The 26,802-nt window shown below is 41.6% G+C and overlaps 7 protein-coding genes across 13 annotated transcripts in view; 6 read left to right on the top strand and 1 right to left on the bottom strand.

Moving 5' to 3' along the window:
* The window catches only part of LOC125957719 (zwei Ig domain protein zig-8), a 205,896-nt gene extending 181,306 nt beyond the window's left edge, over positions 1 to 24,590 (top strand). For all 5 annotated transcript variants that reach the window (XM_049690603.1, XM_049690606.1, XM_049690607.1 and 2 more), the window contains one exon: positions 20,554 to 24,590. In XM_049690603.1, the coding sequence (XP_049546560.1) occupies positions 20,554 to 20,690 (137 nt within the window). In that variant the 3' untranslated portion in view covers positions 20,691 to 24,590. The remainder of the gene's footprint in view (positions 1 to 20,553) is intronic.
* LOC125957730 (27 kDa hemolymph glycoprotein-like) lies at positions 6,928 to 10,228 on the top strand. 2 transcript variants are annotated; one of them, XM_049690620.1, is made up of 6 exons: positions 6,928 to 7,035; positions 7,105 to 7,336; positions 7,419 to 7,582; positions 7,660 to 7,789; positions 9,806 to 9,926; positions 9,990 to 10,228. In XM_049690620.1, exons 1-6 carry the CDS (start codon positions 6,984 to 6,986, stop codon positions 10,044 to 10,046), a joined length of 756 nt encoding a protein of 251 aa, XP_049546577.1. In that variant the 5' UTR covers positions 6,928 to 6,983; the 3' UTR covers positions 10,047 to 10,228. The 2 variants fall into 2 exon arrangements, with proteins under 2 accessions (XP_049546577.1, XP_049546576.1); XM_049690619.1 differs by lacking the exons at positions 9,806 to 9,926; positions 9,990 to 10,228 and adding exons at positions 7,867 to 7,987; positions 8,051 to 8,395 and having other exon boundaries at positions 6,929 to 7,035.
* Positions 10,764 to 12,344, top strand: LOC125957721 (27 kDa hemolymph protein-like). Its single transcript, XM_049690609.1, has 6 exons — positions 10,764 to 10,897; positions 10,977 to 11,229; positions 11,312 to 11,475; positions 11,558 to 11,687; positions 11,766 to 11,886; positions 11,950 to 12,344. Exons 1-6 carry the CDS (start codon positions 10,822 to 10,824, stop codon positions 12,004 to 12,006), a joined length of 801 nt encoding a protein of 266 aa, XP_049546566.1. The 5' UTR covers positions 10,764 to 10,821; the 3' UTR covers positions 12,007 to 12,344.
* On the top strand, positions 12,770 to 14,208 carry LOC125957722 (uncharacterized). Its single transcript, XM_049690611.1, has 6 exons — positions 12,770 to 12,849; positions 12,928 to 13,186; positions 13,269 to 13,432; positions 13,511 to 13,631; positions 13,710 to 13,830; positions 13,894 to 14,208. Exons 1-6 carry the CDS (start codon positions 12,774 to 12,776, stop codon positions 13,945 to 13,947), a joined length of 795 nt encoding a protein of 264 aa, XP_049546568.1. The 5' UTR covers positions 12,770 to 12,773; the 3' UTR covers positions 13,948 to 14,208.
* On the top strand, positions 15,098 to 16,511 carry LOC125957727 (uncharacterized). Its single transcript, XM_049690617.1, has 6 exons — positions 15,098 to 15,212; positions 15,281 to 15,518; positions 15,591 to 15,754; positions 15,833 to 15,962; positions 16,057 to 16,177; positions 16,241 to 16,511. The coding sequence occupies exons 1-6, from the start codon at positions 15,161 to 15,163 to the stop codon at positions 16,295 to 16,297; spliced, it is 762 nt and encodes a 253-aa protein (XP_049546574.1). The 5' UTR covers positions 15,098 to 15,160; the 3' UTR covers positions 16,298 to 16,511.
* LOC125957728 (27 kDa glycoprotein-like) lies at positions 16,960 to 18,372 on the top strand. The gene is made up of 6 exons (XM_049690618.1): positions 16,960 to 17,115; positions 17,185 to 17,422; positions 17,495 to 17,658; positions 17,737 to 17,866; positions 17,955 to 18,075; positions 18,143 to 18,372. Exons 1-6 carry the CDS (start codon positions 17,064 to 17,066, stop codon positions 18,191 to 18,193), a joined length of 756 nt encoding a protein of 251 aa, XP_049546575.1. The 5' UTR covers positions 16,960 to 17,063; the 3' UTR covers positions 18,194 to 18,372.
* On the bottom strand, positions 19,038 to 20,372 carry LOC125957724 (27 kDa hemolymph glycoprotein-like). 2 transcript variants are annotated; one of them, XM_049690612.1, is made up of 5 exons: positions 20,110 to 20,372; positions 19,830 to 20,040; positions 19,591 to 19,754; positions 19,386 to 19,512; positions 19,038 to 19,314 (listed from the first exon to the last, which is right to left on the bottom strand). In XM_049690612.1, exons 1-5 carry the CDS (start codon positions 20,261 to 20,263, stop codon positions 19,176 to 19,178), a joined length of 795 nt encoding a protein of 264 aa, XP_049546569.1. In that variant the 5' UTR covers positions 20,264 to 20,372; the 3' UTR covers positions 19,038 to 19,175. The 2 variants fall into 2 exon arrangements, with proteins under 2 accessions (XP_049546569.1, XP_049546570.1); XM_049690613.1 differs by having other exon boundaries at positions 19,830 to 20,368.
* Positions 24,591 to 26,802: the final 2,212 nt, after the last annotated feature.

The following is a 26,802-nucleotide window of genomic DNA, read 5'->3' as shown; positions in this document are numbered from 1 at the left end:
CCTTCAGGCCTGGTATTTTAAGTCTCGTTTACAACTTACCCCAACATGCGTTTAACATGCCCGACAGCAGCTGAATGCTGGATCGTTTAGTACAAGCAGTAAAGGTGGTTGGCCACGATAGAAAATTTACGATAAGAAATTTCAAAAAAATGTAATAAAGTTCATATCATGACCATGCACGGTTTAGTTGAATAAAACTTTCACTTAGATCAAAGTTCCGCTTAACCAGATCGTTAGGAAATTCGCTGTAAAGAACTGTCACAATCTGCGACATAGAGTAAGAAAAACAAAAGTTTATCCGCCCGTGCAAGCAATTTACATTTTGACTGTTTTCTCTAAACATCTCGAATAATATTTTTTCATTCTCCATTTCAACGATGCAGTTGAGTTATTTAATCTCAAGCGCATGTTTGGAGACCTTATCAGTGGTTTTATCACCAAAAAATAACGGACTTTTACACCTGGAGTGGACAAGGGGTAGATACACCTTTTTGCGTGTTTTTCGTACCTCTCTCGACTGTTTTTGTAAAACCCTTTTTTCTAGTTGGTATTTTTTTCAAAAGGTGAAAAGTAGATCAAAGAAGAATAAAAAACAATCGATTGATATGCGATTTTTTATATTTTGGCTTAGTTGTTTAGAGAAAACAGCAATAACGTAAATTTCTTGCAGGGGTGGATAAACTTTTTTTTCGTAATGAATGAACTAGCGCTTTGGCATGTGTTTGAGAGTTAAAAAATACAGTTGATATCGTAGCCGGGTATCGTAAATAAAGTTTTGCTCGTCGCAAATGGCACTCAAAGTATATTGCTTAACTACGAAAGTTTCTACCGTGGCCCTGCACCTTAACGAAAATGCGCGATACTTTTCTTGTTGGCCTTCAAATATCGTATTGTGGACCGCAACGGGGTTTGTTGCGAACAATGTCGAGCGGGATGAGTCGATAAATCATCATCCACGCTGAGAAACGCGAATTTCATAAACATTCAACTGTGCATCGCCGCACGGCATGAAAGGCTGCCACTTTTCTGCCAACTCATCCCCAATCCCTGTGCCCGTGAAAGTGTTTGACCCACTTTCGTCACTACCACTTTCCTGAGAATACACAGAAAGCACTCTGCATCCGGGGGCGAGAGGATGTCAACGAGATGTAGGGTGTCTTAGGTAGAGAGTAGTGTGTGACACTTTGCGCCCTGCTGTGAAGTGAAACTCCTTCGCCCCGCGTGATGGTACGTGAGACCGTGAGTCGAAAATCATCCGTTTCGACGGTCGACGGCCAGTCAGGACAGGAATCACATCAAAAACGGATTTACGGACCGCGTGACCGGTGCTGGTGGCGGTTAGGGGGAGCGTACGAAACAGATTAAGATACTCTTCCGCCCGTCGGTCCGTTCGCCAGCTTCGCAATGCTACCCGGTACCCGGGAGTAATCAATCATTTTGCACTAAACGTTTTCAACTTGTCGATCGGTATGCGAAATGGATCGCTGGTGCTGCTGATGCTGCTGATGCTGCCGATGCTAGCTGGAAGAAGGGCAAGAAAACATTTGGGATCCAAAATGGAAGAAACTGGGTGATACGCTTGAATGCATATATCGGACAAGCGCCATAAATAGTTAGTTCTCATCGGCTTGCATGTCCCACTTTGGTACGGGCTCTTGAAAGTGTTTGTTTTCCACGGTGAACAGATCGAAGGAAACTGTTTCGAAACGCAAAATTTCATCCGAGTAAACCACACTCGAACACAAAACCGTTTGCTGCTCGCCATAAACATGGGAGGAGTTAAAGGAGTGATACCACTAGTATGGGACAAAAACTGCCGAGCGAAAGAAGAACGCGATAGACATAATAGACATCTCCAGCATAATCGTTTATCATTTTAAGCAGGCGGCCCGTTTTGCGGTACTACTAGCGGTATCGTTTCCAACGCCAAAGACAATGTCAACGACAGCGTGACAGAGTGAGACGGAGTTCAAAACTCGAAAATCGTCGACGAGAAACAGCAGGATCCTCCACCGAAGCAAAACACACACACAAGCACACACACACATACTCAAGAAATCATGAATCACGATGCGATGTGAAGCAAGAATATGAATCACGAAGAGAGCGAGCGAGTGATTGATTAGTGGAAAGTGTCTCCTCATCTCTTCCGGCGTTCCTTTTTGCAAAAAGCATCTCACCCCACCCCACGTAATAGCAGCCACGGCTGGCCGTTGCCAACGAGCCCAAGGTTTCCTAAGTGGTTCCTTTCGGTTGCTTTTTTTACGTTTTCCCCGTCCATATCGAGAACATTCTTCGTCGTCCTACGTGGTGTGCACGAAAGCTCGTCCTTTGTAGTGACGACGGATGGCGACGGCGTCAAAACGCCCCTCAAGTAGATGGATCGGCAGCTCCGTTAGCTGGCTGGCTGGTTGGTGAGTGAAATGTATTTGCTCGCATAATCACTTGTTTATTTTCTAATCCCTCATCATCCCGAACGAACAGTGGCGCTGTTGTATGCAGGGAATGTTCTTCCCTTAGCCCGAAAAGCAGCTCCAAACTCAAACATCACGTCATCGCGTCAGTCTGTTCTGTCGCTGACGCACACACAGCACACCACGGCGAAGTCATTTGAAGTATAATGGTAAATGTTTCGGGAGAAAGTTTTCAATATGCATTAGAAAGTTTCCGCCAAGTTCAAGTTGCATCATTGTCGATGACGTTGCGCCGTGGACGTGGAGTGGTTCACGAGTCGAGTAAACACTAGTTTGCATTAAACTTTCGGCCATTTGACATCGACATCGGCGATGGCGTTTTTGGAGGCTCACGGTCCCGTGCATGTGAACCAGCAAAGGCCCAGAATGCTTTTCTTTGCCGGCAAACTTTGCGTTATCGCTCAAGATGCCAGCAATAGCATCCGGAAGTGTTTGCAAACGATGATGTGAAGTTTGTGAGAAGGTCATCAGACATGACGCGTCTGCATCAGACTTGGAGCGCGGATCGTTCAAGTACGGCCGTAATGAACCGTGCATATTGCGTCTATTCATCACTCATGATTTTGTGATTTATTCTTGGCGGCTTCTGTGGTACCATGGCAAATGGTAAACACGCAAAGTGGCCACCAGCTGCGAGATTGTCTTATCAGTTTGGCTAGTGCTGTAATTTGGTTTTCAAGGCGATCTGCGACCGTGATGTCGCCCGCGAATTGTCTATTTTACGATGATTTTGAATACTATGGCCTCTACCATGGTCATGGCCTCTTTGGCCTTTTTGGCATAAGCCCAGAGTCTAGCTTTAGCGAGTTGTGCTGCTGTTTGAGATCTAATTCTTGCGGGAAAAAATGCAGAGACATTATTGCCTGCGACGCGACCTTCTCGGTATTCGAGCAATGAAGAAGATCAAAAAAGTATGATGTGTGCTGCTGTTGCTACACCTAGCTGCAAGCACAATTTATATCATTGCAACATTGCAATATTGCGGGTGCGGGTAAAGGTGGCTGTTCTGTGGTCGGTCAAGACCACTCGTCGGTTGTAGCGCCGGATAAGTAAGTAAGTGATTCGGGTAAATGTGGCTAATAAAGATTCAAATAATGAGCAGAATTCTAACCGAGGTTAGAAATTTGCTTAATACTCCACCGCAACGGTTGCCAGAGGTCGAACGTTATCAGCTTATAAGCTCTGTCCTATTTTGCATTGTTCCGAATGACGTTTTGTCTCGCGCTAGGCACCGAGCTCGAGCATTGTCCCAATAATGCACACGAATTTTCAATCTAACGTTCGCGATATTTCGAATCGCTAAATTAAAGGGGGGCTTCGGTATTTTATTTTAATTCTTCGCATTTACTTTTAGCCATTTTTTAAGATTGCTTATCCTTTCAAGAGTATTGTGTCAAACTTTGGGATCAATCGATGCTAAACTGACAAAGATATTGATTTTTGAAAAACAGAGTTTCATACAAGGCTTAACGCATCTCGCAACTTTGAATCGCGATTCCCAAAACCTGCGTTTTCAAAGTCGGTGCCCATCGTAGCATAAAAACTACTGGTCCGATCGATTAGAAATTTTCAACACATAATCTGTACACTATTTTCCAGGTAGCCCCGTCAAGTTTTTGTTAAAATTGTTGATCCTTTTTTTATGATAATTCTTTTAATTATATAAAACTCGTTTTTTGAGGCAACATCGAAAAAAGTAACACTTTTTCAACTTTAAAAATCTGCCAAAAATCGAAAAAAAGGAAATTTAACAAAAACTCAACGGGGCTACCTGGATAAACTTATAATCTAACAAAAAAATACCCATTTGTATGTTTCAGATGACCCAGCACGTAGCTACGATGGGCACCGCAAAAAGTACATTTTTGCAAAATTGCCTTTCTCGATTGGATGCCATGAACGTAGTTTAGATCAAATCTTCCCCAAAATAGAACCAAATATTCTTGAAAAGTTGTAGTTTAATATGACATTCACTTGTAAAAATTAAGTTGAATGGTTTTTGGACTAAAAATCGTCAAAAATAAGGCTTTTTTGAACCCGAAATAACCAAAGCCCCCCCTTAAGGGGGGGCTTCGGTATTTTATTTTAATTCTTCGCATTTAGTTTTTACATTTTTTTATGATGGCTTATCCTTTCAAGATTATTGTGTAAAATTTTGGGAACAATCAAAGCCAAACTGACAAAGATATAGATTTTTGAAAAACAGAGTTTCATACAAGGCTCAATGCATCTCGCAACTTTGAATCGTGATTCCCAAAACCTGCGTTTTCAAAGTCGGTGCCCATCGTAGCATAAAAACTACTGGATCGATCGATTTGAAATTTTCAACACATAATCTGTACACTATTTGCCAGGTAGCCTCGTCGAGTTTTTGTTAAAATTGTTGATACTTTTTTTTGAATAATCTTTTTAATTATGCAAAGTGTCGTTCATATCGAAAAAATCATCTCTTTTTCAACTTAAAAAATCTGCCAAAAATCGAAAAATGGGAAATTTAACAAAAACTCAACGGGGCTACCTGAATAAACTTTTAGATGCTGCCACACGGAGCGAAAATTTGCGCGCAAATTTGCACATTAATGCCAAAATGTTTTCGCTTCGTGTGGCAGGCGTAAAACCCCGAAAATTTATGCCGAAATGTCAAACGTATTGTTTTCATCTGTGTTTTGGCCGCTGAAGCTGATTTCCGAATAAATTTTGCAGTTTTTAACAATTTTGTTGCTGTTGCTGTTATATTTATATTAAAAATGCAAAAACAATACGAAAAGAACCTACATTTTCGTAAATAAAGCGTTCGATAGCGTCAAGGGTTCAGCGAAAAAGTCCGCGGACGTATAAAAGTTTGACAGCGTGTAAGGGTTAAGCGAAACCGTTTTGGCATTAATTTTTTCGTTTGCGCTAGGGTTTTCGCCCCGTGTGGCCACGGCTTATAATCTAACAAAAGAATATTGATTTGTATATTTCTGATGACCCGAAACGTGGCTACGATGGGCACCGTAAAAAGTACATTTTTGATAACTAGCCGTTTTAGATTGGATGTCATTAACGTGATTTTGATCAAATCTTCTCCAAAACAGAACCAAAAATTCTTGAAAAGTTGTAGTTAAATGTGAGATTATTTAAAAAAAATTTAGTTGGATGGTTTCTTCACTAAAAATCGTCAAAAATAAGCAATTTTTTGACTCGAAATAACCAAAGCCCCCCCTTAAGTCGATACGTCATAATTGTCAATTACTTAAGCAAATGTAACCTTTCTTGTCGTGTCCAGTTTAGTCATTTTACGGTTTAAAATATAAAAAAGAGTTATTAAATGTTCCCCGCGGGAATTTTAAGCTTGAAACTCTTGAATGTCACGGTTTATGTTCCTAACATTCAATTTTAATAGCTCTGAGAGTGCAGATTGGAAAACAGCAAAAATCCAATTTTGGTTTGAAAAAGGAGACAAACGAACCAAAACAAATAAACAAAAACTTGAAACGTACACCGGCACAATGCCGCCACGCAGAATGAACCATTAGCTGCATACTTAAGAATTGTATTAATTAATTCGATTGTCATTTGATTGTACCATAAAGTTACTGCACACACAAAAATCAAAACCTGTTAGTTATATGCCAGTTTGCACATAACTTGAAAAGTTTTCAAGCCAATTCTTTTGACTTTTATGTCTTCATGTTACTATGTAATTATGTTGTACCTATGTTACTATAGCATTGAGATTTTCTAACGTAGTACCTTCCTAAGAATGCATAAGTTCCTACACTTCTTGAGATGACGAAAAATTCATTATCCAGTAATACAACTCATGTGAAACTTACAGTTTTTACGCAGATATCGTTCAATTGCATAAACATGTGGTTGAAAAACTATTTGGCCTGTTCAATGAAATTGATATTTTCAATATAGCAATGGAATAAGACGCGTGAATGTAAACTTGTTTAGCGATATGAGGATCGTTGCTACCGAAAGCGAATTTGAAACAACCAAACAAAATATTTATAGAGCTCATAACTGCAGTGACCTTTAAAAATAAAGTGCCTGCTTCTTAATGTAGAAAAACTGCAACAGAACTAGCTGATTAGACGCCATAATAAACGTGCGTGCAATCTACGAAAATGTAACCTCCAACACTTACCATCGAATAGTTATGACTAAAATCACTATCGCTTCCAGAGTTGGGCCATGAAAGTTGCGTCGATGTATTTTCCTGGAACATAATAACGCAAATAACTCTACTCCGTAACAGCATTGGATTTCCTGAAAAGAATAGATTACAAAGTGATAAACTGATTCCAGCGATAGTTTAGGATGCATGCTCGTGCGCCTCGAGATCATGGCGTAGAGCGTACATGCGCAACAGCCTTATCAGTATAGAATCTCACCCTACTGTAAGACGATCTCGAATAGTCTGGCGCATCGTCTTCGATTATTTAAGACCGTGATTTGCTCGCAAGCGATTTAGTTTCTTATTTTTGTGCCTTGAAGGTGGTCCATAACTACATCAAAAGAATGTCTAAGTTGAGTGTTACTTTGCTCTTCGTTGGGCTGTCACTCTTAGTAGGTAAGAAATACACGAGGAAATATTAACTGAGTTTATGAATTTAAATTACACTGCCATTTCCTTAAACAGTCTGCAATGGATCTCCATTGTCCCGTGAGAGCTCCGAATCGAACGAATCAAACGAAAGTCTGGAGGATATACGTGAACAGTGCATAGAAAACACAGGATCCGATGCAGACTTCCCAAAATTCATGGCATCAGTTGAACAGGCCATGCTATGTTTGGCAGGTTTCGATAGCAAGAATTTCATAAACGATATCAGGCATCTGAGCAACGCAACGCGAGCAACATTCTTCCCCAAGTTAGTGGTTGATGATATCCCGCTTTTCAGATTCTGTCTGTGACAGACAATTGATGCAACTGACGATTTGTCCTTCCAATAGCTATTGTCCCAAGATACGATCGCTAGTCTCTTGCATAGATGGATCGCTGCTGGGTATGCAACCATGCCTCGATGAGGATGTTTTTAAAATTGCTGAAGCATTAATTGAGAGCATACCGGATGCCGTCGACCTTGCGTGTAAAAATGACGGAGAAATCTTTCTCAGTAAGTATGGACGATTGGTTCTCAGTCTACTTACATGAGGCACTAAGAAGATACACGTTTTTTCATGCGAATGCTAGAACTGGAAGACGAAGAACGCCAAGAGTGTATTATGGAGAATACTGTACAATTATCGGAATGTGTTGAGACGCTTTCTACCAACTTCAATAATGCTATCGAGCTTTTCGAATTGACGCAGGACCAATGCAGGTAACAGAGAAAGGCATTCAATGTGCATGGCATGAGGATGTGACCGAATTAATCACATACGGTGAATCTTTATTAAGGGAACTGGTAATCTTTAGAGAGTGCATAAAAGAGCAACTTGACCCTTGTGACCTGTCAGACATTGTAAGCGTCTACGATATACCCATGAATGCTATATTGCCCCTGACCCCTTGTGCTAATGTAAGTATCGTGCTGTGACGTGATTCGGACATAGTATTAGAACAATCGATCTTTATTTCACAGTACACGCAGACGCCGATGGTTTACCTTCTTGATAACAACTCAGTTGGTGAGGATTAAAACTAATGACAAAAGATCAGGGGTATGGTTGGGCTTATGGATCACCGAAACCTTTTTCGTAACAAATCGCTTGGAAATGCTAACCTTATTAAATTAGCTTCGGATTAAAATGCGGCGGAAAGGATTCTCCGACCTATAAAACCAAGTAATCGAAATAAAGTAAATTGATAAGCAAAACACAACTAGCTCTGGAGCGAAAGTAGTTTTACCTGAAACAATGATTACTGCACGAGTGTATTGAAGATGTCAGAGCGCATGCGCTTGAACCAGATCGCAAAACTGATTGAAAAGATCTTCTATGAAATTAAAAACTTATCCAAGTCTGTCGGTTGTGCCTCTTTCAATTGTAGTTTTTCGTTTACTAGCTGTAGTGTCCGGTACAATCAGAACGACACTGCTATAAAGCTATGTGAGAATGATCAGCGTGATATAAAATGCTGTGTTACAAGTAGGTCAATAGTCTAGCCAATGCATTAAAACAACAACATTTCCTGAGTAGTTCAGATGCCTGTGGCGTTTGCAAAACTCTATCTTATCCGCTTGTCGGTTTCCTGTCGGTTCGGAATGACAGTTCGTGGTTCTAGGAATCCTCGCGACCAAAGTAAACAGTCATACCAGCTACTACCTTATCAGTACAAAACCTTGCCAGACACTCTAAATAACTATCTCGATTAATACGATGTACTGATAGAGCGGTTATTTAAGCTCGTGCTTCGCTCGCGAACGATTTAGTTTCTGAATTCTGTGTACTTGGGATGGTTGATGATTACGTCGTAAGAATGTCCAAGTTAAGTATCAGTTTGTTCTTCATTGGATTGGCGCTGTTAGCTGGTAAGCAATACACGAGGAAATATCAGCTGGACTTATTTAAAATAGCTCATTCAAAATCATTTGTATTTTCATGTACAGTGTGGACAGGGCCATGCGATGGATCTCCGTTGTTTCGCGAATGCTTTGCCTATAAAAAATCATACAGAGTGGGCGCGAAATGCATGTTAGAGGAAATACGTGCACAGTGCAATGAACTCGCAAGAATCTCCGATATGGCCTTCCGATTGTATATGCGATCAGTTCAATGGGCTTCGGAGTGTATGGCAGACTTCAATACAAAGAAATTCAAGATTGATTTCAACGAACTGACCAACGCAACGCGAGCAACATTCTTTCCCAAGTTAGTGTTTGATGATATCCTGCTTTGCAGATTCTGTCTGTGGCACACGAGTCTGTGATGCAATTGACGATTTCTCGTTCCTACAGATACTGTGACAAGATGCGATCGTTTGTCTCTTGCATAGATAGAACGTTGTTATATACGGATCTATGTCGCAATCCGAGTACTATCCACATTGGGAAGGCTTTGATCGAAAGCATATCAGCAGTCTCGAACCTTGCGTGTAAAAACGATGGTGAAATCATATTTCGTAAGTGTGACTGGGTAGCTCCCTTTCTAAGTAAGTGACACGCTAAGAAATGATTCGTTTTTGCATGTGTTATGCTAGACGAGGAACGCAAAGAGTGTATAATGCAGAAAGAAGATGAAATATCAGCGTGTTTCAACACGTTCAAGAAGATCAGGAACGTTATCACCGATTTTACTGAACTGACGCAGGACCAATGCAGGTAACGGGGAACAGCATTCAATGTGCATAACTTGAGGTCACGACAGATGTTATAACTTATAAGCGATTTTTTCCTTAGTCCACTTACAAACTTCAGACAGTGCATGAAGGACATACTGGACCATTGTGACTTGTCAGATATTGTAAGCGTCTATGATATACCGTTAAATGCTATGTTGCCCCTGACCCCTTGTGCTAACGTAAGTAACGTGCTGTGACGTGCTTAGGACGTATTATTAGAACAATTGTTCTTTATTTCACAGTACACGCAGACGACGATGGTTCACCTTCTTGATAACAACTCAGTTGGAGGGGATTAAAACTATTGACAAAAGTTCAGGGGTATGGATGGACTTATGGATCATTGAAACCTTTTTCGTAACATATCGCTTGGAAATGCTAACCTTATTAAATTAGCTACGGATTAAAATACAGCGGAAAAGATTCTCCAACCTATAAAACCAAGGAATGGAAATAAAGTAAATTGATAAGCAAAACACAACTAGCTCTGGAGCGAACGTGGTTTTACCTGAAACAAACGCTTTATCTATAATGGTTACTGCACGAGTGTATTGAACATGTCGGAGCGCATGCGCTTGAACCAGATCGCAAAAGGTCACTGGTTGAAGAGATCTTCTATGAAATAAAGAACTAATCCAAGTCTGTCGGTTGTGCCTCTTTCAATTGTAGTTTTTCGTTTACTAGTTATAGTGTCCGGTGCAATCAGAACGACACTGCTACATAGTTATGTGAGGATGATCAGCGTGATAGAAAATGCTGTGTTACAAGTAGGTCAATAGTCTAGCCAATGCATTAAAACAACAACATTTCCTGAGAAGTTCAGATGCCTGTGGCATTTGCAAAACTCAATCTTATCCGCTTGTCGGTTTCCTGTGGGTTCGGAGAAACAGTTCATGGTTCTTGGAATCCTCGCGACCAAAGTAAACAGTCATACCAGCTACTACCTTATCAGTACAAAACCTTGCCAGACACTCTAAACAATGATCTCGATTAATACGGTGTACTGATAGAGCGGTTATTTAAGCTCGTGCTTCGCTCGCGAACGATTTAGTTTCTGAATTCTGTGTACTTGGGATGGTTGATGATTACGTCGTGAGAATGTCGAAGCTAAGTATCAGTTTTTTCTTCATTGGATTGGCGCTCTTAGGTGGTAAGCAATACACGAGGAAATATCAGCTGGACTTATTTAAAAATGGCTCATTCAAAATCATCGATATTTCCATGAACAGTGTGGACCTGGCCATGCGACGGATCTCCGTTGTCCCGCGATAGCTCTGAATCTAACGAAACGGACAATGTGGGCAAGATGTTACAGGAAATACGTGCACAATGCATTAAAAACACAGGATCCGATACAGACTTCCCTAAATTCATGGCATCAGTTGAACATAGCATGATGTGTTTGGCAGATTTCGATACAGAGAAATTCAAGATCGATTTCAACGAACTGACCAACGCAACGCGAGGAACATTCTTCCCCAAGTTAGTGGTTGATGATATCCCGCTTTTCAGTTTCTGTCTGTGGCACACAATTATTGCAGTTGACGATTTCTCGTTTCAACAGATACTGTCACAAGATACGATCGTTCGTCTCTTGCATAAATATATCGTTAATATATATGCAACCATGTCTCGAGTCGAGTGCTTTCCAGATTGCGAAGGCATTAATAGACAGCATACCAGAAGCCTCGAACCTTGCGTGTAAAAACGATGGTGAAATCATATTTCGTAAGTGTTACTGGTTAATTCTCTTTCTAAATAAGTGACACACTAAGAAATAATTCGTTTTTGCATGTGTTTGGACGACTAGAACTGAAGGACGAGGAACGCAAAGAGTGTATAATGCAGAAAGAAGATGAAATATCAACGTGTTTCAACACGTTCAAAACGGACATGAACGGTATCATCGATTTTGCTGAACTGAAGCAGGACCAATGCGGGTAACGAGGAAATGCATTCAATGAGCATAACATGAGGTCACGACAGATGTTATAACTTATACGCGATTTTTTCCTTAGCCCACTTACAAACTTCAGACAGTGCTTGAAGGACATACTGGACCATTGTGACTTGTCAGATATTGTAAGCGTCTATGATATACCGTTAAATGCTATGTTGCCCCTGACCCCTTGTGCTAACGTAAGTAACGTGCTGTGACGTGCTTAGGACGTATTATTAGAACAATTGTTCTTTATTTCACAGTACACGCAGACGACGATGGTTCACCTTCTTGATAACAACTCAGTTGGAGGGGATTAAAACTATTGACAAAAGTTCAGGGGTATGGATGGACTTATGGATCATTGAAACCTTTTTCGTAACATATCGCTTGGAAATGCTAACCTTATTAAATTAGCTATGGATTAAAATGCAGCGGAAAGGGTTCTTCGACCTATAAAAGCAAGGAATTGAAATAAAGTAAATTGACAAACAAAACACAAATAGCCCTGGAGTGAACGTGGTTTTACCTGAAACAATGATTACTGAACGAATGTATTGAAGATGTCAGAGCGCATGCGCTTGAACCAGATCGTAAAACTGGTTAAAAAGATCTTCTATGAAATAAAAAACTAATTGAATCCCAGTCTGTCGATTATCCCTCTTACAATTGTAGTTTTTCGTTTACTAGTTATAGTGTCCGGTGCAATCAGAACGACACTGCTACAAATCTATGTGAGGATGACCAGCGTAATAGAAAATGCTGTGTTACAAGTAGGTCAATAGTCTAGCCAATGCATTAAAACAACAACATTTCCTGAGAAGTTCAGATGCCTGTGGCATTTGCAAAACTCAATCTTATCCGCTTGTCGGTTTCCTGCGGATTCGGAGAAACAGTTCGTGGTTCCTGGAATCTTCGTGATTAAAGTGATCATTCATACCAGCTACCAGGTACTGCCTTATCAGTATTAAACCTTGCCAGACACTCTGAATAGCTATCTCGATTAATACGGTGTACAGATAGCGCGATTATTTAAGCTCGTGCTTCGCTCGCAAACGATTTAGTTTCTGAATTCTGTGTACTTGGGATGGTTGATGATTACGTCGTAAAAATGGCCAAGTTAAGTTTTACTTTATTCTTCATTGGATTGGCGCTGTTAGCAGGTAAGCAATATACGAGGAAATATCAGCTGGACTTATTTAAAATAGCTCATTCAAAATCCTTGGTATTTCCATGAACAGTGTGGACAGGGCCATGCGATGGTTCTTCGTTGTCCCGCGAAAGCTCTGAATCTAACAAAACGGACAATGTGGGCAAGACATTACAGGAAATACGTGCACAATGCATAAAATACACAAGAAAAAACCCCGATCTATCCTTCCGAATTTATATGCGATCAGTTCAATGGGCTTCGGAGTGTATAACAGATTTCGATACAGAGAAATTCAAGATTGATTTCAACGAACTGACCAACGCAACGCGAGGAACATTCTTCCCCAAGTTAGTGGTTGATGATATCCCGCTTTTCAGATTCTGTCTGTGGCACACAATTGATGCAACTAACGATTTCTCGTTCCAACAGATACTGTGACAAATTGCGATCGTTTGTCTCTTGCATAGATACATCGTTGATGTTTATGCAACTATGTCACAGTCCGAGTACTATCCACATTGGGAAGGCTTTGATCGAAAGCATATCAGCAGTCTCGAACCTTGCGTGTAAAAACGATGGTGTAATCATATTTCGTAAGTGTGACTGGGTAGCTCCCTTTCTAAGTAAGTGACACACTAAGAAATGATTCGTTTTTGCGTGTGTTATGCTAGACGAGGAACACAAAGAGTGTATAATGCAGAAGGAAGATGAAATATCAGCGTGTTTCAACACGTTCAAGAAGATCGGGAACGGTATCATCCATTTTACTAAACTGACGCAGAATCAATGCAGGTAACGGGGAACAGCATTCAATGTGCATAACATGAGGTCACGACAAAAGTTATAACTTATACGTGAATTTTTCCTTAGCCCACTTGCTAACTTCAGACGTTGCTTGAAGGACATACTGGACCATTGTGACTTGTCGGACATTGTAAGCGTCTACGATATACCCTTGAATGCTATATTGCCCCTGGCCCCTTGTTCTAACGTAAGTAACGTGCTGTGACGTGAGTCGGTCGTATTATGAGAATGTACTCATTTCACTTTGCAGCATACCGAGCACAAGGTTGGTCTGCTTGAAAACAATTCGATCGATGAAGATTAAAATAGAAGCCAGAGTTATGGAACGCCGAATTCATTTCGTAACAGATAGGTTGAAAATCCTGTCATTTTCAATCACCAGCCCTTCAGATGAAAAAGCAGTTGAACGGTTTCCACCATATATCCACCATATAAAATACAGAAGTAATAAAGCAATGTCTAGTTAGTCGAGCAAAATATATAATCTTCCCTGTTGAGCAAACTATTATGTTTGTTTGGATTTGTGTATTTAGATAAAACGATAACTAAACAAGTAAAATAAAGATGCCAGAACGTATAATATTACGTTATTATATTATGAACTCTATAATATCAAACATGCTGTAATTGGTGTTATGCTTATAGCAGGAAAGTTGAATTAGACAAGTCTCATGCTTATTGAAATCTGAGCTTTATTTCTTTCAAGACTCTATGAGGATGGTCAAGGTTTAAGATCAATAACCAATGTTAACTGTCTTACATGAAACGAAAACTTCGCATAAACTCAGCGTAAACCTAAAGTTTGATGTCAAATTCGTGTACAACGAGTTGAAATTTGCAAAATTGTATACAGTGAAATCCGTCTTTGGCGATTCGATTGGCGTAAAATGGTAAAAAGATTAATGATAAAAAAAATGGCGTATTTAAATGGCGTATTTAAAGATATAAATGGCATGGCGTAAAATGGTAAAAAGATAAAAGATAAAAGACATACTATCGATACAAAACACAAAACAGAACGCAATCGTTTACAAACAGTGTCAACGATCAATTTACAGTGCGGACCCTATGATGGACTATTATGACATGCATAATTGTTTTTACACGGTGTGCAGGGTTGTAGCCCCGTTAATGCGCGGATTTTACACGGCGATTACGCTTCATTTGGCACGGCCTAATGGCATTTGCATGGGAACAACGCAGTAAATAGCACTGCACAAGTGAGAGAGATGAATGTACATCAGAGCGTATGTCTTGACCCACTGATGCTGTCAATAGATCGATAGAAGTAACTCACTAGATCGATAGAGAGGCTTCTTACTAAAGGTAACTGGCCCGAACAGCAATCAGCTGATGTCTTATCAGTATAGAATCTTGCCAAGCTACATAACGACCTGGATTAGTACATAATATAGTATGGTGCGTTGCCCTCGATTATTTAAGGCCGTGATTGGCTTACAAATGATCCAGTTTCTGATTCTAGTGCATTAAAGGTGGTCCATACGTACATCAAAAGAATGTCTAAGTTCAGTGTTACGTTGCTCTTCATCGGGCTGTCGTTGTTAGTATGTAAGCACCAAACGTAGAAGTATCAACTGAGACTATGCATTTAAAATCATCGCCATTTTCTTGAACAGTTTGCGATGGATCTGCATTGTCCAACGAGAGCTCCGATTCGAATGAATACGAAGTGACGGGGATTTTAGAAGAAGTACGCAAACAGTGTAAAAAAAACACAGGTTCCAATGCCGCCTTCCGGGTAGTCATTGAATCAGTTGAAACGACTTTTATGTGTATATCGAGATTCGAAGCAGATAATTTCATGAACGATTTCAACCGACTTACCAACGCAACTCGAGGAATATTCTTTCCCAAGTAAGTGGTTGATGATACAGTGGTTTTTATGTTCGACCATGATAACGCATTAATTATTCATTGATCGAATAGATACTGTCCTAAGGTGCGATCACTCATCTCTTGCCATGACAATATGATAGCTACTATTCAAACATGTCTCAAGGAGGGTACGATCAAAATGGTTCAGGCTTTGTATGACAGCATACCGGAAGCCTTGAACCTTGCGTGTAAAAACGATGGAGAAATAATATTCAGTAAGTGTTCCTGGCTAGCTCTCTGTCTAAATACGTGACACACTAAGAAATGATTTGTTATTGCATGCGTATCGCTAGAACTGAAAGACGTAAAACGCCAAAGGTGTATAATGCAGAAAGGTGATCAAATGTCGGCATGTGTTAACACACTAAAAAATAGCCTGATTGGTGATTGGGAGGATTCCAAACTGACGCAGGAGCAGTGCAGGTAACTTAGAAAGGAAGAAATGAGATAGATTCAATCTGCGTGTGCCGCTTCAGAACGCGACCTAAATAATCGCTTGTGACCAATCTTCCCTTAGCATACTTACCAACTTCAGACAGTGCTTGAAGGACCAACTGGACCATTGTGACTTGTCGGACATTATAAGCATCTACGATATACGCATGAATGCTATGTTGCGCCTTACGCCTTGTGGCAACGTAAGTAACGTACTCCGCCGTTATTCGGGCGCACTATTAGAACATTCGCTCTCTACTTCACAGCATACTGAGGAGCAACAGGTCGGTCTTATTGAAAGCAACTCGATCGTGGAGGTTTAAAACAAAAGGCAAAAGTTCGGAGATACAGCTGATCCTTTCTTATCTACTGATGACGAATAATCTTTTTTTTTATTTGTACTACTTTTGGGGTCTTTTAATACTACTATACTATACTGAACTATTTTTGTGCTCTTCTAATGAAGTCTATTAGCAATAGAATGTAACAGTAAATGCTGCAGTCAAATAAAAGAGTTCTAGTTATCGCTCTGCTAAATCGTCTTGGTTTTGTTTATTCAACCCAAGTATTAACGTTCAATTTATTGTCGAAGCAAATAACAATCTTCTCGCGGTGCATAAGAATGCAAAACACACTTGTCTTTTCCGCCAAACATCATAACCCTACTGAATTTCGTTCGTATCAAAGTAATGTCCAACAGTTCATTACTCGGTCAGTTTTGAAAGGCAGTGACGTAAATACCTGCTTCTGACTCATCCAGGAAACAAACTTGCATATGCAATGAATAATCAAGCGACATCGCCTTGATAACGAAATGATTTCAAAGCGATCAGCTTCACTTCTCGCTTCGATGATTCAAACCATATTTTCACCCAACTTGATTAACGTTTAGAACTGATGGTAAATGCAAACCACGCGCAACAGCTACCAGGCACTGCCTTATCAGTTCGGCTAGACTGTAATTCTATTTCGAGGTATCTCGGCAGATGTGGCACGACGGCTGCCATTATTTAACGCCGTGCTCCGCTCAGGAACGATCTAGTTTCTGAATTTCGTCCACTGAACGAGGTTACATTTTTCATTGTAAGAATGTCAAAATTGAGTGTTACATTGCTCTTCATTGGGCTGTCGTTGCTAGTAGGTAAGCACTGCACGTGAACGTATGCGCTGTGTGCTATGTATTTAAAACTATTGGCTTTTCCTCGAACAGTTTGCGATGGATCCCCGATTGGTCCGAGCTCGGAGTCAAATGAATCGAACGAAGTGGACGAATTCCTGACCGAAATGCGTGAAATGTGCAAAAACAACACAGGTTCCGATGAAGCATTCCCCAATTTTATGCAATCGGTTGAACAGGCTATGATGTGTGCTACCGCTTTCGATGTAGACAATTTCGTGTCTGATTTGGAAAAGCTGACAAACGCAACGCGAGGAACGTTCTTCCCCAAGTGAGATAATGAGCATGAGTTACTTTACTGGAGCTACAATTTTAACTAACTAACGACTTCACGTTTGATTAGCTACTGTCCCAAGCTGCGAACGGTCGCTACCTGCAAGGATGGAATTTTGGCTGGCATGAAGCCATGTCTCGAGAGTGATGACTACAACATTGTGGACGCGTTGGCCGGTATCATTCCAGACGCAGTCGAATTGATTTGTAAAAACGATGGAAGTATCATATTCCGTAAGTTTTGCTGGTTTAGTTTCGCACGCATTACATGAGTCCCCGAAAAATGATGCATTATTGTATTCCTATCGCTAGAAATGGAAGACGAGACGCGACTGGAATGTATCGGTTCGAAGGTTGATGAATTGACGGTGTGTGCCACGTCGGTTGCGAGCACCTGGAACGATGATTCGGACCTTTCCGAGCTCACGCCAGATCAGTGCAGGTAACACAGACTGTCATTTAATGTGCACGCAATGTGCCAGCCTTAAGGTCGCGACCGATGTAATAATTTGTGGGGAATCTTTTCGTAGCGCTTTAATCAACTTCAGGCAATGCATAAAGGAGAAACTGGACGCTTGCCAAGTGTCGGAAATTCTGGGCATCTACGATCTCTTCCATAATGCACTGTTTCGAATGACGCCATGTCGCAATGTAAGTAACGTACGAATGAGCGTATTATTTGAGCGCGTTATTAGAACATTCACTCTACCCTCCACAGAGTACGGCGGTGCCACAACTTGAACTGGTTGATAACAACGCGATTGTTTGAAGCTTAAACCAGAGGGCAAAATGTCAGGGTTACGGTTGGTGTGATAATGATCTTCATACCGACACCAAAGCCACTTCGTAATATGATTGGTTGCAAACCTTACGACGAATCCAGTTCATTCAATGTGGTTTAATAAAGGAAATTATTATAAAAGACCACAAATGCATGTTTGCTTTATCGTGCTACCAGAATTGGTATTAATTAAGTAAAAAATTCGAAATTTTTGCAGCGGGCTTATGAAAGAAATTTGAGTGTAAAAAGTTGAACAAACGTCAATATTTTTATTATTTGTGCAATTCTCCCACTAAATTTACCAAACGAAAACAAAAAGACTGAATCATCTTGGATTCAGGAGACCATTTCAAATGCATAAGGTCATCCTGACTAGGTCAAGATCATTTCATTACCAGCGTTATCTGTGTAAAAGAAACGTTCATTTAAAAAAATGCCAAAACAAAATTGCGCTATCAGCGCGAACGAAGCGGGAACGATGCGCTGCTTTACACTTGGATTAGTCAGTCTGATGATCCCCAATGTTTTCTGTCTAAACTGTTGTTTTTTCACGCTACTTGTTGAAGCGTGTGGTGTGCTCATGATTAGCTTGGTGTAATCTGTCTTTAAACCGTTACCTGATATTAGCTCACTAGTCGATCGACAAAGTTTGGCGAATCAATATTTTACTTCTGATGCATCATGTTAATGCCCCAGAAACAAAATCATACTCGACATGCTTTACATACTGAGAGTTCCAACGACCAAAAGATTCAATTCCTATTTAAACTATCCTGAATAGAGCGTTTTATCCTGTAGGAATAGTTTAGCTCGAATCTCGTGAATTTGGAAAAGTTATGTAATTTTTATAAGTAATATTTTCTCAAACAAACTCAATTTATTATAGTTCATCGGGTTCGATGCATAATAGAAATCGGTTTATTGTCCATTTTCATCATACATGGTAGCGCCACCCCCAGGGCTAGATTGCTTATGCATTACGACAACCTCCCGAACGGAATAAGGCATTATAAAACAGATCATATATGGTCGCCACAGGCGATATTTGGCATCCTTCCTCTGCTCGCTCGTTCTTCTCGTTCAAGCACTGTCGAAAACTAGTAAACATGCTAAGAAAAGATCGTCCACCAATGATTATTGCTGTAACAAATCACGTAGATTGAATGATTTGCTCTGTTACCTGCACTGCTCTTGGGTCAGTAGGAAGGAATAAACAGGTTGCATCTCTTCAAAAATTGTGAAACAACCCTTCACCTTAGCGTCCCAATCCCGAAGGCACTCCATTCGATGGCCGTAATCAATCGCTCCTGAGAATGTAAATTGAACAAGTTTGCTAATCTTAAGCGGGCCGTGTTTTTGAAACTCCTTCTATAATGAATACGAACTGAAGAATATTTCTCCATCATCCTTGCATAACAGCTCTACCGCAGCCGGAACAACGCTTGCTAACTCTCGAGGAACGTTGTACTCAATTTCTTTATAGCAAGGTTTTAAGTTGTCCACTATTGCGCTCAAGCAGATGTTAAACATTCGCAGTTGTGGACAGTATCTATTTGGACGGAAAAATGTAATTGAAAAGTTAGCAGCTATCGGCTGAGCTACACGCTCCATTCGTCAGACTCACTCTTCAAAAAATGATTTACGCGTCTCGTTGGTTATCAACTGCAGGTCGCTCCACAGCTCTTCAAATTCTATTCTTCTCACGCAATGATCACCCATTCTTACTGATCGGTAAGCACCGATGAGCACGCCATCGGATTCAGTGTTGTTTTGACATCGTTCCCAAAATTGGCCCAATCTGCCAATCTTTGGATGTTCCACAGATCCGCTGGCGACTGTTTGGGGAGTTTGTGAATTATTTTGTAAAGAAAAGATTTACCAGTATACTCTAGTGTGCTTCTTACCTGCCAACAACCCGACAAAAACCACGAAAAGAACAAGAAACTTTTCCATTCTTATGGCGCCACTATCTATCCAGCTAGACCGTTCGGTAGTAAAGCACTTTACACAATAACAGAAGACGCTTGGTTGCAAAGATCGAAGAGAATTTTGGTACATGTAACGATGCTGATAACGATGTGTCTCGACAATTATGTAACATGTTCATGACTCCCATAAATGTCCGACATAATCGCACTAGTCGATTATGTCTAGCCAGTCTCCAGGTCATGGCCATACCTTGGCGTTGCTTGCGTAAAATATTATATTCCAATGGTAATGGTGTCTTGCGATGTCAGCAATGAAACCTCTTATTCTCTACGGTCCATCCAACCGATCTTCCATCAACGAGCGAATTCTCATCCGATTCTCAAACACTCAACCCTCCTCTGTTTGCTTTCTACTTCCAGGCGATAACACGGCGGCGATCTCGCGTCGAAAAACAAGCGGTGCGGCCACCACGTCACGGTTGTCCGCCATCCTGTTCGAGTGTCTGTTCTTTCCCAGCGTGATACTGTCCTATCTGCTGACGTCGAGCTATGCCTAATGGACGGCAGGGGCAGCGGACCATAATCGGCGGCCCTAGGAAGCGCGCTCCCGGTAGGAATATCACGCAAAGCGTAATAGTGTAATCGTTCATCCTTCAGCCGCCGTCGATCAAGCAAAAGCCATCGGAGTGATCCGTCGTTGTCGTTGAACGTGATCATGATGATAGAAAAATCAGGCAAGACGGGTGTGGCCGATGTTCTTTCTGTAAATATACCAGCTACCTTCCGTTTCGATTCCCCATCCTCCCCTTCCCCATTGCCACGACACCGATGGTGGTAGACTATCTCGGGACACTCGGGAGATGCTCGCATACTAAAACTCCAACACACAGGAACCGATCGGTGTATTGAAAGCACAACACTTTTATCATTTCATGAAGGAGATTCGTGCTGCCGTTTGAAGCAGTGAGAGAGCACCATGTTTGTAGCATGGCTACGTTGATCAGTTCCACCGTTAACCATGCGCAGTACACTCTGAATAAATCAACTCGTCGCGATAGTGCCCGGAGTTCCGGAGATGAAATGGAAAGCAATATCGAAATTGCACTCCAGCTGCAACCGGGAAAGCAAAAGGCAACATGGGAAACACGAAAAAAAAGGATCATTAAAACAACATAACAAACACAAAAAGGGGACAGCGGCATCCCGCGGCCATGTGTAAATAAATTGAGAGCTTAAACAAAAAGGATGCCGGAACGCGGGGTCTGGGAGAGTCCCGGTTTGGAGAAGGAAGAGAGTGAGGAGGAGTAAGGGTGCCACAGAAAGCCGATAGCCTGAATGCATCGAATGCATTGTTAAAGAGCTGAATACTCGCGTTTTCCGAAGCATTAATCAAACATGACTTGTGCTACCGGGCTTCACCGATGCATGAACCATTATGCGACCCAAGCACAGTATGAAAAGCGGAGAAACAAAAACGGGAACGGGAACGGGAGATCTCATCAAAAGGGTCACCCCAGAGGGGGGGGGGGAGAGGCTGGTGTATAAATTGGTTCCAAATAAAACAGAAAACCAAGCGGGAAGGGAACCCGTTCCCGTTCCCGAACAACAAACGAACCAAAGAGACCGCCCGTGAATAAAGCTAAAGCTTCTGGTCCTCAAAAAAAAACCCACGGAAAAACGGACGTACGAACTCAGATAATAATGTTGCAACGCAAACAACGCAACGCAAAGAGCGTGTAGCGTTGGTAGCTCGAAAATGGTAAATTAAGTGCTCCGATCGACGGTCCACGTTTCTCGCATGAATCAGCTCGAGTGGCAGTTTTTTTATATTTTGGTTCGAAATCCTAGCGGCCCTTGGTGGCCCTCGGCGGCAATCTCATGTACCAACAACATGGCATGTCGGGTGCAGCGGGTGGGGAATGCTGTATCGAAGAGATGAGCGATCACATTTCATTGAATTTGTTGTAAATCCGATCGGGGAGAGGCAGCTCGATAAGCCTCTAACAAACAGCACGGATAATGAATGAATCGTCATTCCAGCAATTCGGTAAAATCATACTCAATGTATGTCGATTACGCAGCATGTACCAGGTGAAGCACCTCGGGTATGGCCGGGTTTTGTGGGGTTGATTAAGCAGCAATCACTGCCATCCATACACACCTACCACCCCGGGAAATATTCCATTCACTGCTTCGCCATGCTGTGTCGTATGGTTTGGCGAATTGATTAGTGATTGCGAGTGCGTAACGGTGAGAGTGGTATTCGGTACTGCATCGCAGCATGGAGGAGGATCATTGTTTCCTTGAATATGTGGTGCACGAGCAATGCGTTTGTGTTATTAACGCATTGGTATGACTCTGGTCTGGTGTATCGGATAACCCGATGCCTCACTATTGTCCATGGTCTCGGCCAGCATGGCGATTACGCGCTGATGCACTCTCTGGATTGAGCAGAGAGAGAGCGCGCACAGCATATAAGCTTGGACGTCCCGCAAACAGGATTAACTCATAATTGAAGCTTATCACACTTAACCAGCCATTAATGATGCACTCGTTTTTTTTTTCACGAAACGAAACGTTAAATCGACTGAACGGTCGTCTTTCATTCGCGAATCTGACCTCCTGACTGGGCACATCACATCACGTTTGCGTAATTGTAATCCAGATGAGGCCAGGATGATAGTTGCCCCTCCTCTTGCTGCAAACACTCGATACTCAAGAGACGAAAAAGTTCATCGTCGAGTTGAATGCAAATTTCATTAAAATGCTTCCACCGAACGCGCCAACATCCGTTCCGTCAAACGGTTAAATCAAAGTCTTCTCGTTCGGATCGTTGGGAAAACCGGTTGCCAAGCGCTCCGCATCCAACCAAAACTGGAGCGCACTTGAGTGCCGAATTATGGCCATTTTCTCCACCTCATTTCGGGGAGGGGCTGAAATGAAGAAACTCTCAAGCGTCGTACCATTCCTGGGCAATGGTTTTACCATGGCGCCAGCCCCGGAGAAAAACTTGACGAAACAATGATATACAGTTTATGAAAAGCTCATCAAAAAGTACAATTTACAGTTCGCTTTTCACTTCATTTTGGCATCTCGGGAAAGCCGAAGTTCGAAAGATTGCAGCGCCCAGGTCCACGTGGGGCGAGGTTTGAGGCGCAGTCGTCACTGCTGGGTGAATGATTTTAAAATGAGGCCAATCGGGTAAGCGACCCTCTCTCTACCTCTACATTTCAAACCACCATTTTCCAACTGAATGCATGTCTGTGTGTCTGTGGCGCAGCTCCTGACGCACAATAGCCGCCAGCACCACAAGCCAGCAGACGTCATAATGGTGGTGCGGCGATTCTTTTGAAACAATATCTTCTTCCCTTGTCTCTAGTTAGAGTCGCTCGGTCTCTCTCTAGAGTCGAGCATTGTGCAGCACCATTGCGCACAGTTCAGAAGAAAGAATTCGTGATTGGTGAGATTTTTTTCCCTCGTTTGAACACTTTTTTCGGACAAAACGCCGCGGAGTCTGTAGTCACGAAATGACGCACAAAAGGGCACATTTACATAATGGAAAACTTTGCAGGCAGCTTTGCGTCGCCCAATGCGGGAATCGGGAAATCATGCGAGCTTGTTGCGAACCTCTATTTCGCGCGATTATACTGTGCACTGATCGTTTTGATACCGGCGTGGCAATTGTTTGAATTTGATTTCGTCTTCGTCTCCAATCACTGCACCATGCGAGCATCGTGTCTACCACCAGAGGGCAACCGATCGGTTAAGCACCGCGGCACTTGACGGTAACGAATCGAATCTTCCACGAATTCCCCCCCCCCCGCCCCAAACTCCTTTCTACCTAGTACACGCCCCGCCACGGCCACGGACGAACACACTCTCTGGCTACACTGTACATAGTAACTCAAGTTAAGGTTATTAGAGCTTTCACCTAGACTAATTTCACTCCGTTTTCCAAAAAGGACTAGTTTGCTCCCGCGACCGCGTCTCAGAGTAAGCAGCAGCAAGCACACCCCACAGTTTCCACTATTCAGTGTTTGTCACGTTCTTCAGTCTAGCAGTTCTTGGCGCGCCAAGGTACGCGTTCAGGCCGCAAGGTTCAGTCGCAACGTTTGTTGAACACTTGACTTCAGAGAGAGAGACACACACACATACTCGATCGGAATGAGTTAGAAAATGTTTTATATCTTTCCCCCGCGGGTTTGATTGCACATGTGAAAGCTTTAGTTAAACGATCCGAAGTGTATCATAGAAAAAATTAACAAACAGGACAACCCAACCCCACTCCCCCCCTAAAAACCATCGATGGAGCAATGTGTGCGCACGCAAAAGAAAATAACGAAATCTGTTACCCATATACTAAGGTACACTCACCGATGGTAAGTCTAGGAAAAAAAAAAACAAAACAAAACAAAAAGTAAAGATCTTTAACCAAGGGTGAAGCAGAGAGAAGAAAGGCAAGAGCAGAAGGAGAAGCAGGGAGCAGCAGATTAGTGAAGGTAAAAGTTAGTGAAAAAAAGGGAAATAAATTAATTAAATTTGTTACCATCCTCTCAAAGATTCTAGTAACTGTATCGCCACTTGGATAGTACTTCTGTTGAAACGATGTATAAAACGAAACGGGATGAGGCAGAAGCAGAAAGGATAGTAAAGCAAAACCAGATAATACCCATTCCACGTCGACCGATCACGACGACCGATCGTCATCGGTGTTGTCGTGTTTTTGGCGGGAAATTCGGGAAACTGTAATATAAACAAAACTTACATCGTATTGTTGCTGAGCGGTAAGCGCTAGTACAGGGTGAGAAAACACACACGAACAAACAATGAAATAGACTTCAACCGTCGAATCTCCTAGTTACGTTTCGAATCTTTCGTTCCAGTTTTGGAACCAGCGTATGTGTGCGCGTCTGTGTGTTTTGGTGTTTTCGGTGTGTAGCCGAAACAAGGGAGCCAAAAACAAAGAAGCGAGATGCACGAAGTAACCTCCCTAACACGTTACACCCACACTGGAAATCATGACAAAAGAACGAACGAGAACAACTACTCGAACAAACTCGAATTGATGATCGAATGCCCAAGATAAACTGAAAATGAAACCAACAAAAAAATTAGTTAAATTCCTAACTTCTGGTGGGCAGCAGCGGGAATCGAAGGCTAATTCGGAATCTCGGAGCGGCGGTAAAATGGCGGCTGTCTAGTGGAATTGTACGCGTTGGCGAATGTTGATCAAACTCGAGGACCCGATCTTTAGGGACCCGTGTGAGGTGCATTTATCACAGGAATTTACAGATTTGCGGGAAGTCGAGTCGAGTCGAGGTTTCTTTAACTCGAAGAAACTTCTCATTCGCTCGCGCATCCGCAGTCGAGGAAGAAAGGTAGCACAATGTGGAAAGGACATGACCATGCATAAGTTAGAAAAGGGGATGAAATCCGACAGGAAAAATAAGCAAAACAAAAAAGTCTAATAAAACTGAACTTTCTTTTCGTAAAAAATACTCAGAGTGGATTGCTGTTATTGTGCATCATGTTTGAAAGAAATATTGATTGAGTTGCAGCTACCATGATAAGTATCATCGATCCGAAGAAGATGCAGTGGATTCTTCTGGTACCAAACCTTTTTATGTTTTGTATTCTAAATGGCTTAAATAGAGTGGTGTCTACGGTTTAAATATACTACTGTGTCCAAAAAATAAAGTAACATTAGATTTATTTTGAAAATTCCTTTATTTTTCTTCCAAATCGATTTTTTTGCCTTCAAAGTAATCTCTCCACAATGCACTTATGACGACGAATTTTCCAAAAAATTCCAGTTCGAGGTTTAGAAACACGCGAACACCTTCTTCGCAGCAGCTTGAATCTGCTCTATCGTGGCAAAACATTGTCCTCGGAACGAATTTTTAGGCCTGTCGAATGACGCCAAATCAGCCGAAAACTCGGTGGTAGTGGAACGTTGTGAGTGGAATTTTTAGCGAAAATGTCGCGAAAAACCAACGCAATGTTAGATGGAGCATTATTGTGATCGAGCGCTGACGCGCTTGAGATGACAAACATGCTTCAAAATGTAATTGGCGGATATGTTTGATATGCCAAAATCATCAGCAAAGTCTCTTGTTGTTAATCGACGGTAGATGCAGATTTTGGCTGTAGTAGATAGTTGACAACAATGTCGGATTGAATTAAAGATCATTCAAAGTTTTGACGTTTTGCAATACTGGCTTCTAGATAGAAGGTTGCAGTTTCAGATAGTTTTTGCTAACCTTATGAACAACATAAAAAATATAACATCATAGAGTGAGTACACCATTTTTGATAACAAGACTGCCATACCGAAAACAACACGAGGACTGACCAGAATGATTATAGATTCGTCCAAATAAGTATTAATCATGTCAATGGCATGGAACTCGAGGAATGTCAATGATTAAGGGTTGAGCGAATTTCACCTTCCGGTAAAGATGGAATTAGAAACCTACCCCAACGTTCCTTCTACCACAACGGGAACTTCGAAAGCCTTGAAAACGTCTAAATTGAACATGTCAAATGCAGCCCAAATCTTACTTCTGCACAGTAATTAGAGGTGCGAATATGTGTAACAAAATCGCATTGCGATAAGATTCTATAAACATGATAGTATCAAACAATTCCCTTCATTTTGGCTCTAATCAC

The sequence above is a fragment of the Anopheles darlingi genome, chromosome 3 (assembly GCF_943734745.1).
Source record: "Anopheles darlingi chromosome 3, idAnoDarlMG_H_01, whole genome shotgun sequence".
Taxonomy (NCBI): domain Eukaryota; kingdom Metazoa; phylum Arthropoda; class Insecta; order Diptera; family Culicidae; genus Anopheles; species Anopheles darlingi.
Note: the sequence above shows the minus strand (reverse complement) of the source record. Positions and strands in the feature narration are given on the sequence as shown.

Excerpts from the sequence above, each read along its gene's own strand:
- LOC125957721 (XM_049690609.1), top strand. The coding sequence starts at position 10,822 with ATGGTTGATGATTACGTCGTGAGAATGTCGAAGCTAAGTATCAGTTTT. Across the intron at positions 11,230-11,311 it reads CGAGGAACATTCTTCCCCAA|ATACTGTCACAAGATACGAT; the intron begins GTTAGTGGTTGA and ends TCGTTTCAACAG. Across the intron at positions 11,688-11,765 it reads CTGAAGCAGGACCAATGCGG|CCCACTTACAAACTTCAGAC; the intron begins GTAACGAGGAAA and ends TTTTTTCCTTAG.
- LOC125957727 (XM_049690617.1), top strand. The coding sequence starts at position 15,161 with ATGTCTAAGTTCAGTGTTACGTTGCTCTTCATCGGGCTGTCGTTGTTA. Across the intron at positions 15,213-15,280 it reads CGGGCTGTCGTTGTTAGTAT|TTTGCGATGGATCTGCATTG; the intron begins GTAAGCACCAAA and ends TTTCTTGAACAG. Across the intron at positions 15,755-15,832 it reads CGATGGAGAAATAATATTCA|AACTGAAAGACGTAAAACGC; the intron begins GTAAGTGTTCCT and ends GCGTATCGCTAG.
- LOC125957730 (XM_049690620.1), top strand. The coding sequence starts at position 6,984 with ATGTCTAAGTTGAGTGTTACTTTGCTCTTCGTTGGGCTGTCACTCTTA. Across the intron at positions 7,036-7,104 it reads TGGGCTGTCACTCTTAGTAG|TCTGCAATGGATCTCCATTG; the intron begins GTAAGAAATACA and ends TTCCTTAAACAG. Across the intron at positions 7,337-7,418 it reads CGAGCAACATTCTTCCCCAA|CTATTGTCCCAAGATACGAT; the intron begins GTTAGTGGTTGA and ends TCCTTCCAATAG.
- LOC125957724 (XM_049690612.1), bottom strand. The coding sequence starts at position 20,263 with ATGTACCAAAATTCTCTTCGATCTTTGCAACCAAGCGTCTTCTGTTAT. Across the intron at positions 20,041-20,109 it reads TTTTGTCGGGTTGTTGGCAG|TCGCCAGCGGATCTGTGGAA; the intron begins GTAAGAAGCACA and ends CTCCCCAAACAG. Across the intron at positions 19,315-19,385 it reads CTGACCCAAGAGCAGTGCAG|CATGTTTACTAGTTTTCGAC; the intron begins GTAACAGAGCAA and ends ATCTTTTCTTAG.
- LOC125957722 (XM_049690611.1), top strand. The coding sequence starts at position 12,774 with ATGGTTGATGATTACGTCGTAAAAATGGCCAAGTTAAGTTTTACTTTA. Across the intron at positions 13,187-13,268 it reads CGAGGAACATTCTTCCCCAA|ATACTGTGACAAATTGCGAT; the intron begins GTTAGTGGTTGA and ends TCGTTCCAACAG. Across the intron at positions 13,433-13,510 it reads CGATGGTGTAATCATATTTC|ACGAGGAACACAAAGAGTGT; the intron begins GTAAGTGTGACT and ends GTGTTATGCTAG.
- LOC125957728 (XM_049690618.1), top strand. The coding sequence starts at position 17,064 with ATGTCAAAATTGAGTGTTACATTGCTCTTCATTGGGCTGTCGTTGCTA. Across the intron at positions 17,116-17,184 it reads TGGGCTGTCGTTGCTAGTAG|TTTGCGATGGATCCCCGATT; the intron begins GTAAGCACTGCA and ends TTCCTCGAACAG. Across the intron at positions 17,659-17,736 it reads CGATGGAAGTATCATATTCC|AAATGGAAGACGAGACGCGA; the intron begins GTAAGTTTTGCT and ends TCCTATCGCTAG.